The sequence below is a fragment of the Nanorana parkeri genome, unplaced genomic scaffold (genome assembly GCF_000935625.1).
Source record: "Nanorana parkeri isolate BGI_ZX_2015 unplaced genomic scaffold, ASM93562v1 scaffold1684, whole genome shotgun sequence".
Taxonomy (NCBI): domain Eukaryota; kingdom Metazoa; phylum Chordata; class Amphibia; order Anura; family Dicroglossidae; genus Nanorana; species Nanorana parkeri.
In genome coordinates this window covers 103784-113966 of record NW_017307952.1, presented here as the reverse complement: position 1 = coordinate 113966, position 10183 = coordinate 103784, and the positions used below count along the sequence as shown (strand labels likewise).

The window sequence follows — 10183 nt, the reverse complement described above, 5'->3', positions numbered from 1 at the left end:
TGGATATATTTAATAAGGTATTGTCATTTTCAAGTGCAATAATCCATAGGAGCCAGACAAATTTCCCTTTTCAGCAGACAGGACAGTGAAAGATTATTACTTAATAGTTGCTGTGGGTTGTTGTATATTGCATTTTCTCCTTTGTATTTTTATTACACCAAATAGTACACTTATCTCTTTCAGTAAACCCACCATGAAGCCAAATGTCTATTTCAAGTGTTTTTTTGCAATTCCAAGAGTGTTTATATTATCTTGACTTCCACAGAAACTCATCTTGAGATGGTCCAATTACTGATAGGGAGATTAGTAACTGGGCTCCATAGTATGTTGACATGACAATGGCCCTTGCGTTAGAGAATGGGAAACAGAATTTGTCAACTGCAAGGACGCAGTCAGAGATCATGAACGATATGGAGCCTAATGCAGAAGATATATGTGCCCAGGAGAAATCATGGGATGCCAGCTTGACTCTGGACAGCGCCCGCCATGCCATGGTACTGATCAACATTGAGTAGCCGGCCACCATATAAATAAAAGGTCCACTTAAATAAGGGATTGTCAGGGAGTAAAAGGTGGCACAAAAGAGAGCAAAGATAATAAAGAGACGAATATTGAGAGGATGAAATCCAAAGGCAATTGTGTATAAGATATGTGCCAGTCCAAACATCACCATTCCTGAAAAAGAACAAAACATGTTATCATAAATAATGATTTCAGATTCTTGCTTCTACAATCACATTGCTACACATAGGAACTATGCTGCATGCCAGAAATAAAGGCAATTGGTACCGTTACTGCAAATAGCATTTACTCTTGAGGCAACTATGTCTGTTATACAGTGTGGAAAATAAATATTTAATCCCCAAGCAAAACATGACTTAGTACTTGGTGGAGAAACCCTTGTTGGCAAGCACAGAGGTAAGACGTTTCTTGTAGTTGGTTATCAGGTTTGCACACATCTCAGGAGGGATTTTGGTCCACTTTTCTTTACAGATTTTTTCTAAATCCCAAAGGTTTCTTGACTGTCGCTTGGCAACTCAAAGTTTCAGCTCCCTACATAATTTTTCTAAAGGATTAAAGGTCTGGAGACTGGCTAAGCCACTCCATAACCGTATTGTGCTTCTTCTTGATCCCCTGCTTTGATGCCTTGGCGGTATGTTTTGGGTCATTGCCATGCTGAAATACCCATCCACGACCCATCTTCAAGATTTTACAATACATTGGCCCCTCAATGCGGCAAAGTCGGCCTGTACCTTTAGCAGAGAAACAGCCCCAAAGCATAATGTTTCCACCTCAGTGCTTGACTATAGGGATGGTGTTCTTAGGGTCATAGTCAGCATTTTTCTTCCTCCAAACACAGAGAGTCGAGTTAATGCCAAAGAGCTCAATTTTGGTCTCATCTGACCGCAGCACTTTCTCCCAATCCTTCTTTCAATCTTTTAGATGTTCATTGGCAAACTTCAGATGTGCCTTCTAGAGGAGGGGGACCTAGGGTTGCCACCTTTTCTTCAAGCGAAACCCGAACACTCTAGCATCACACGGACATATTCTTTTGGGAGAATGAGGCGTGGCTTATTCATATGTAATGGGCACCACCCATTTATATGTAAATATCACAATTGAGACTATTTTCAGTGGGAGGGCCAGTAGCCCCTATCTTAATTTTGGTTGCCCCTGTCTGTCTGACATCTTGTGTCCGGGTTTCTGGTGCCATGAAACCCGGACACAGCATTCAAAACCCGAACTGTCCGGGTGAAACCTGGACAGGTGGCAACCCTAGGGGGACCGTGTGGGCGCTGCAGGATCTCAATCTATGGCGGTGTATTGTGTTACCAATGGTTTGTTTGGTGACTGTGGTCCCAACTGCCTTGAGATCATTCACAAACTCCTCCCGTGTAGTTCTGGGCTGATCCTTTCTCATGATCATCCTTACCCCATGAGAGGAAATCTTGCATGGAGCTCCAGAGCGAGGGCGATTGATGGTTATTTTGTATTCCTTCCATTTGCGAATAGTCACTCCAACAGTTGTTTCCTTCTCACCAAGCTTCTTGCTGATAGTCTTGTAGCCCATTCCAGCCTTGTGCAGGTTTACAATCTTGTCCCTAACGTCCTTTGGCAGCTCTTTGGTCTTGCCCATGTTAGTGAGGTTTTAATGGAAAAAGAGATTCTGTGGACAGGTGTCTTTTTATATACATAACGAGTTAGGAGCACCTTCTTGAATTGGCATTACTAATCTGTGTACCACATAGTCAGTCTGTGGGAGCCAGAATTATTATTGGTTGGTAGGGGATCAAATACTTATTTTACTCACTGAACTTCAACTCAATTTAGAACATTTGTATCATGTGTTTTCTCTGGATTTTTGGTTGATATTCTGTCCCTATAATTTAAAATACACCTGTGGTAAAAATGATAGACCTTTTATTTCTTTGTAAGTGGGCAAACTTATATAATCTGCTGGGGATCAAATAATAATTTTCCTCACTGTATATTTGTAACTTAACCAGTTTATGTATGGCATTTCAAGGCGATTTCCAAGAAGAAAAAAAATCCTTCATGTAGCTGGGCCCCCTTCTTGCACTAAAGCGCAACAGTTTCCATCTCAAATAGCTGCTCAGAAACCAACATATTGTCTATGTCTATGCTTTGCATACTTAAATGACAAGTGTACTTGTCATACTGCTATCCCTTTTAGCATCCAACACCCTTACAAGAATAGTTCACAAGATCAAGAGGCAATTATAGGAGTGTAGCCACCACAGGCCTTGAAATCAGCTCAAATGAGAATATCTAAGTCAACTTGGACAGAAGCTAGGAAATGCTGCACTACAGATGACCCCCCCTTCATATAATCAAGATAGCCAATTCTTTGGAATTTTATAAGCTAACTCATCTTTGCTAATTTCCGAATAATTATGTTTGGAAGATCTTACCAAGTTGAAAATATTCTGGCCAAACCAGGCAGACATCTCCAGCTGCTGAGAAGGCTAATCCCAGTAAGATCTTCTTTGCATATGAACTGAACTTTCCAGAGCCAATGGAATGGACAACAATGAAAAACTCCAAACAGATGATTGGTAAGCACTTAATCAGTGCATTGTACCAGCCTGGCTCCGAGAGGGGAATCCACAGCACAAAATAATTGCATACAGTCACTAGGAAAGGTAGTAGTTTTGAAATAGTACGTTTTACCTATGTGGGGAGAACACACAATTAAAGAAAAAGTTCTTCACATAACCTTCATTATGACAAAATGACACCAAAAATGTTATATATGTAATGTATAATTCTTAAACACATGGTTTGATCCTACCGCAGTGGCCTAACTGAAATTCTGGGATCAGTCCTTAACGAGACACTATTTGAATGGCATTTCTAGTGTCTCTTCACATCCTTTTATTTTATCCAACAATCCTAAAACATACTACCACCATCTGAACAGGTTGTGCCCTCTATACTTGTTAGCTGTACTCAACCAAGATTAAAGTGACACTAAACTCAGCAGTTGAATCTTGAAAATGCATTCAAGCACCCTATTAACAAAAATGTAGCTGAATTGGTGTTGACACTGTCCTGCCTTCTGCAGGGTGACTATTTTTGTTCCCTATGATCCCTGGGTGTGTTGTAAAGTAGTCACTGCTCCAACCTCACTCCTGTGATGGACTACAATCTCAATAAAAATTAGTATACTAAACATGAGATTGTAGTCCATCACAGGAGTGAGCTTGTAGTAGTGGCTACTTTACAACACACTCAGGGACCATGGGGAACAAACGTAGTCACCTTCCAGAAGTAAGGACAGTGTCAACACAAATTCAGAGATAATTTGAGGATCTACAGCTGATTAATGCACAAATACAATACTTTTGATAATCATTAAGACAATTGAATGCTTTTTCAGATTTAACTCCTGAATTTAGTGTCACTTTAACAGTAGCGTTATTTAACTGGGAAGAGGCAAGAAGACGGAACTGGTGCCTGCCCAGTTATTATCCTCCCAAGAGTCGTCATGTGAAGCTTCCCTAGAGTCTGGATTCAAGAGCATAACGATCTATACCATAAAATGAATGTACATATAATTCAGGGACCTCTATATCACTGCTATGAAAGCATTTGGTGTTTTGCACCACCAGATGAACTGCCTTCGAGTTGGAAATTAGAAAAGTGAAGGGGCGAGCTTAATAGTTTTACTATGGATATCCATCACACATAGTTAAAGCTTTGAACTTGCAGTCATGCTACAGAAATTCAAATATGTACATATTTCTAACCAGCAGTAAATAAGGTTTAAAACAAGTTATTGCCGATCTCTGTAGCTGCAGGCATTATGAAAATATATACAGCGAGACATAATTCCAACCGTACCAAAAAATACAATTTGGGTTTACATACACTTTAATCCTCAAAGTCAGAAAGACTTAAATTGTAGCTCATCTCTCACCCAGGACTTCACCACCTAGCAGCCTTGTAATATAAACCTACAGCAAGAGCTGTAAGATGTTCAGAAACTGACTGCAACGTGACTTCAGAGTCTCTGTTATGTTTGAGGATGAATTGCTCCACAGTGCCTGCAGCTACACAGGTCAGTAAAGGCTATTTTTAAAGGTCAGTAACTGCAAAACCCCCAAACCATCCTGAATTATACACCTGTGGCCATGGAGGTGATTGGAACAGCTGAATCCAATGATTTTGAGGGGTGGCCCAATAATTTTGGCAATATAGTGTAAATACTGTTTGCTCCCCTAGCTGCCTGTGAACAGCCCTGCCAGACTGCAAGATGCACTAGGTGTGAGAAAAGGGAATATCCTTAACACAGTAGAAAATGCAAGTTAAAGTGGTATATACCCTTATAACATAAAATAGTGAAGGTGACAATGTGGCTTAACACAGTGGTCAAGCCCTGTCTAATTACTGGCCAGTAGAATAAGTTTGGCGATGGAGCCCTTAATCTCACACTGGAGCACTCAGAACACTCAGAACTCTGCTGGTGGCACAAACTCCCCCTGACAGCAACAAGTTCAAAGCATTTACAGGTAGCCAATGGCCTCTTAATACACTGATGCTTTGTAGATATCTAACATTGAGCAGTCTGTCCCCCTGATGGCTACTCCTGTGGGCTGGTTAGAAGTGTAAGTCTTTGGTCTCCAAAGAAACATGATTTTTAGTTACAAATCAAATAGACTTAACTATACTATCTACACAGAATTAAACAACAGTCCCTAACATGAGGGTTAAGGCAATATAACTTCCCACCATTGTGTCAGGTACAGTGCAGGGGGTGTCATTGACTGGTATAGTGGCTTGATGTGTTTTAGCATTGGTGGGCCTGCATAGAGTGGTGATGTCTCTTCAGAACTGTTCCCTGCAGAGTTACTTGTCAATCTCATGCGAGGTCGGATCTGTCACATGGCTTTTTGCTTCAGAGTTTCAAGTAGTTCTCTCTTTAAAGTACAATAGTCAATATGCATTCTGATAGAGCTGTTCTTCATTTGAACCTCCACAGTTGGAGATGCCTAAGATTTTGAATGTGCCCAGTTGTGCAGTTTGCTCTCTTAGATCTTCCAAATCTCCAAGCTGGATTCATTGAGATCTTTCTCTAAAGGATTTATCTTCTTATATGCATATGCAGTGCTTTGTACTCTTTGCAAATCCTATGTTGAACTAATTCTTGGAAAACAATTCCCACCCCCTTAGATTAGAGGCAAGGTTTGAAAATCTGTTCTTCCATTCTGGCGGTATTGTCATATCTTCTGGGTTGAAATATTTTTCAGGGATTTCATCTTCTGCTTATACTTATTAAGGGTTTTTTTTTTTTTTTACTTATTAACCCTCTCTTGAACTTTTTGTATCACTTTAGTCAAGATCATTTGAGGGATCAGCTCCATGCCAGAGCTTTTCTATGCTTCCGGGTCTGCCTCTAATATGACTTAGGTCACGGCCTATTTCCAACTTAACTTCACTGAGTCCCGAAGGCAAGCCACGTCTTATGTCTTTTCCAGCTACCAGTCTTCCTACCCCTTTCTGCCAAAGCCTCCTCTTCTTGAACTAGGCGTTGGTACACCGGCTGCAACATAGGGTGTACACCACCTGGTAGTAGATAATGGCATGGGGCAATGGGAGTCAGGATCTGCCTCACCAGGTCAATGTTGGTCCCCATGATCGAAAAATGTTTGTAGATCCTGGGGGTTGGGAACGCACAATGAATCAAAGGTTCCTCTAGATATACTGTAGATATAAATATAGATGCTAATGACAGCTTGATCTGCAGATAACAGTCATAGAGAAACATTTCTTCCATGATGCCCCAAATCTCTAGTCCTTGAGCTATGGTAAGGGCAGGTGCTTGTTGTAGAAATCATGGTGCAGGGGTCACTTGGGCAACGAAAGAGAGGAAAACTATTATGTAAATGCTTTCTACTTAAAAGGGCACCACAGCCAGCGATTTGGCAGGGAACTTCATAAAAGTAGTTGAGTTTGCAGGTCTAGCCGGGTGAACTTTTTCTTTCTCCTGCGACATTCAAATCGATGCTCCAAACGATCTTTTTGAGGTTAGTGTGCATCCCTTCCCTGTATGTTGGAACCCAATGTTGGAGGGTGGAATCAAGTTCCATTTGTCATTACTGAACTTAAATTTTAAAAAAGTGAGGACATCTACATCTAAAGGATATAGGTAGTCTGGACAAGTCAGGTAGCACCCAGGAATCATCTCTATATAGCATCCATATACTCTAGAAACTCGAATACAACTTTTCTCTAAATGGTCTGCAAGTGTGTGGGCACTTTTACACAGCTTTTTGGGTTGGCTAAGTGCAATCAAGTGAAACAATTAGCATAGGTTTGTATCTTGTTGTTTCACTACCAATTTGAAATAATCCAGGAATCCCAATGTAGTGGTGGTGTGTGGTGGCTATATCCATTTTTTTTTATTACATACGATCTAGGTGCCATTTTAAAAGTGCTGTGACAGCAGTTATTTCTTTGCACCTTATTAAAATGGCATTGGGGCTCAGCCATTTTTATTCTCCAAATTTGGCTGCAAAAGTTGAAATACGCTTTAAATCACACGAGAAAGCTCTGGTGCCACAAACCAACAACCAGTTCCCTGTTAATTATTAATCCAAATGATGATGATGATACACATAGCTGGGAACACAAACTTTGACCTAGATATCTAGAAGTTACACTGCCATTTATCTGGCCTATTGATTTACTTCAAAAGTGACATCAACATCATTACTCTCAGTCACAGTGGAATGAGAAGAAGCACATTGGCAGGCCTGCTAGAGTTGTTCCAGCTGTGCTTCTCTTACATTTCCCTGGCCTCAGAGAAGATGTGCGTGTGGTCATAGCCTTCCTTTTTATGCCCCAGCTTCCTATGTATTGCCTGCATTTGCTCCTCTTGCACATGCGTATGGCCCATTTGCCAGTGAACTGCCTATATACCCCAATTGCCTATTTTTTCACTGTGTATACCCTAATTGTGCCCAAAGTGCTCATGTGTGTGCCCAATTTCTGTTGTGCTGCTTGTGTGTGCCCTAGATACCAATCTATTGCCAGAGTTGCCTGAATATTTGTGCAATTGCAGGTGCATTGCCACAGTTACTCATTTGTTGTAGGAAACTGGGCACATCACAACACTGCCATTTTTCTTTTTTTTGCAATACAGCATGACGGCCACTGACTATCAGTGGTTAACAAGAAGTAATTCTGGGTTTTGGAGAGCATATTGGCAGCTCTTCTAGCCTAAGACAAAAATGTTGATAGGTTCTTTAGGGAAAGATGTGAATATTTCCATCTTTAGAATCTATTAAAAAATATTTAAACTTTGAGGTTTTTTTTAAATGTTATGAAAAGTTAATCAGAAATTAAATCAATGAACAAGCAATATTATGTACTGAAGAACAGGTTTTCCACCTGAAATAGCTGGTGACACGTTCTGTGTAAGTGTGGAGACTTTGACATGTATATATTTATGTCACTATCAGGTCTGTCATTTTTGGTAGTGTAAGTTTGCTGGCCCTTTAAATTTCACAGAACGTTAATGTTCGAGAGAATGTATAAGTAATTTTCACACTTTGAGCTGTTGCTTAGCAAGTTAATACAATATAAATTTTAAGAGTAAACGCAATCTCCACATTGCTCAGGGCTAGTTCACACCAGAATTGCGTGAGTCTGCGCAGCTGCAGTGCGATGTGTTTTGTCGCGATTGTACCACAATGTATTTATTTTTTGCTTAAAATGGGATTTCAGGTACGTTGCCCTGCGTTTGTGATGCGATCTGAGCGGAATGCTCTGGTGAGAACAGAGCACCAGAAATCCCATAGGAAAGCATTGTGATGCATATTGGATGCAGCTGCCAAACTGGACTGCATCACAACTGCATCTGGTGTGAACTAGCCCTCAATAATACTGTACAGCAAAAACCTACCCTAACAGGTAATAGATTTGTTCCTATTTCTTACCAATATTGTCATGTTATGTTGTTATTTGCTCTTGAATACTAACTTTAGTCTGCTTCTATGAAATAACTCCAGGCACATTAAATACTTTGCCTGTGTGAGAATTACAAGACAAGTGTCAATAACTTCAGAAAAAATAGCCATAGCTGCCATTGTAACAAACTAAATACAAATATTTCCCTTTAAAGAATACTCCAAAAACCTTTACAGACATAAAAAGGTACAAAATAACCATTAAAGCCGATGATTTTCTCTACCTGTATTATAGTATTAACATTGCCATAAAAAAGTGGAGGTATACTTTAAAGACACTTAAATAGTGATTCAGTGATTCATGCCTCACTGTTAAGCAGTACCCTTTTCACCCCAGTTTTCACCATTTCAGAACTTACATTAGCCAGAGAGCTTTTCTTATATCTTGAGTCTGTCTCTAGGATATCCATGTTTCTTACACTTTGTAACAGAAATTACAAAAAAACTTGATTGACGACTTCTCTTCTCTGGGATTGAAGATGAATTAATTCAGTGTGCAACGCACATTGTGTGCTTGTTACACTTTAACCTGCAATCTGGTAGACTGGACTTTTAACTTAGGCAAAGTGTATCCTTACTGATAACGGGGTGTCTATGCATCATTCATCCGGGCAAAGGGCAACAGTGATGAGAAGTGAAATTTGGTTTGCATGCAAGATGAATTACTCCATGAATCATTACAATACTTACTCAGTTCTTGTCACTGGTAACTGAAGATGCTGTATAATAATTATATTTATATCACTACAAATGCAGAGATATAGGTCTGAGATAGACAAATGACAGGAACCAGGCAGGGGCAGACTGACAACAGATGGGGCCCCTGGGCAATATGAGATTATGGGGCCCCCTTGTGCTCTGCCCATATACAAGACCCACCCACATATACTTATACCATCTTGTGTTACAGAAATTATTTCTCCATACTATTTTCAAAATAGCAGGTCTATTCAATAAAAAGGTGAATTGCAGGTAGGAGAATTTCAAAATCTAGATCAATATAGGTGATTTGTAAAGTGAGCTAAATGGCCACATTTTCTGGTTTGGCTATTTTGACCTAAATTCATCAATTCTGCCAATTATCCTGGATACATTGCAGGAGAATTAGTAGGAGAATTGACAGGGCAATTGAATATTCTAAGACTGGAGTGGAGGTTTGGGCGCATATTACACGTGCGGTATGCACATCCCTGCCCCCCCCTCCGCTCGATGTGTGCGGTAAGGCCCTGAATTGGTCCATCTGAATGGTCAGTCTGCCCATGACTTGAACCAATGCATGGCAGACCTCAGCCCAGAACCAATGCACGGCAGGCAGACCTCAAACCAGAACCAATGCATGGCAACCTCAGACCAGAACCAATACAGGGCAGACCTCAGACCAGAACCAATGCACGGCAGACTGCAGACTAGGCAGTTAGAATGACACATACACAATGACATCTCCGGGATCGGCCATCATACTCACACAGTCCAATCCCCATGGGGCATCACCCGCACACACGCGTTAATAGGCAGTTCCTTCCATGCCAGCACACGGGTGAGCGCTTACCTTCAGCAGGTCCAGCGGGTGGGTGCAGCAGGCTGCCCCGCAGGAAGCCAGGGCCCTGAAGTACCAGCAAGGCAGCTATTAGAAGTCCTGGGACCTACCCAGCAGTGCCCCAGCCCATCAGTCCATAAACCTAACCCCCCCC

At 41.0% G+C, this 10183-nt stretch overlaps 1 protein-coding gene across 1 annotated transcript; it reads right to left on the bottom strand.

Moving 5' to 3' along the window:
• Positions 1-247: 247 nt before the first annotated feature.
• LOC108799280 (lysoplasmalogenase-like protein TMEM86A) lies at positions 248-8902 on the bottom strand. Its single transcript, XM_018571126.1, has 3 exons — positions 8852-8902; positions 2934-3192; positions 248-675 (listed from the first exon to the last, which is right to left on the bottom strand). The coding sequence occupies exons 1-3, from the start codon at positions 8900-8902 to the stop codon at positions 248-250; spliced, it is 738 nt and encodes a 245-aa protein (XP_018426628.1).
• Between the last annotated feature and the right edge of the window lie 1281 nt (positions 8903-10183).

Excerpts from the sequence above, each read along its gene's own strand:
- LOC108799280 (XM_018571126.1), bottom strand. The coding sequence starts at position 8,902 with ATGGATATCCTAGAGACAGACTCAAGATATAAGAAAAGCTCTCTGGCT. Across the intron at positions 3,193-8,851 it reads AGAAAAGCTCTCTGGCTAAT|GTAAAACGTACTATTTCAAA; the intron begins GTAAGTTCTGAA and ends CTCCCCACATAG. Across the intron at positions 676-2,933 it reads GCCAGAATATTTTCAACTTG|GAATGGTGATGTTTGGACTG; the intron begins GTAAGATCTTCC and ends GTTCTTTTTCAG.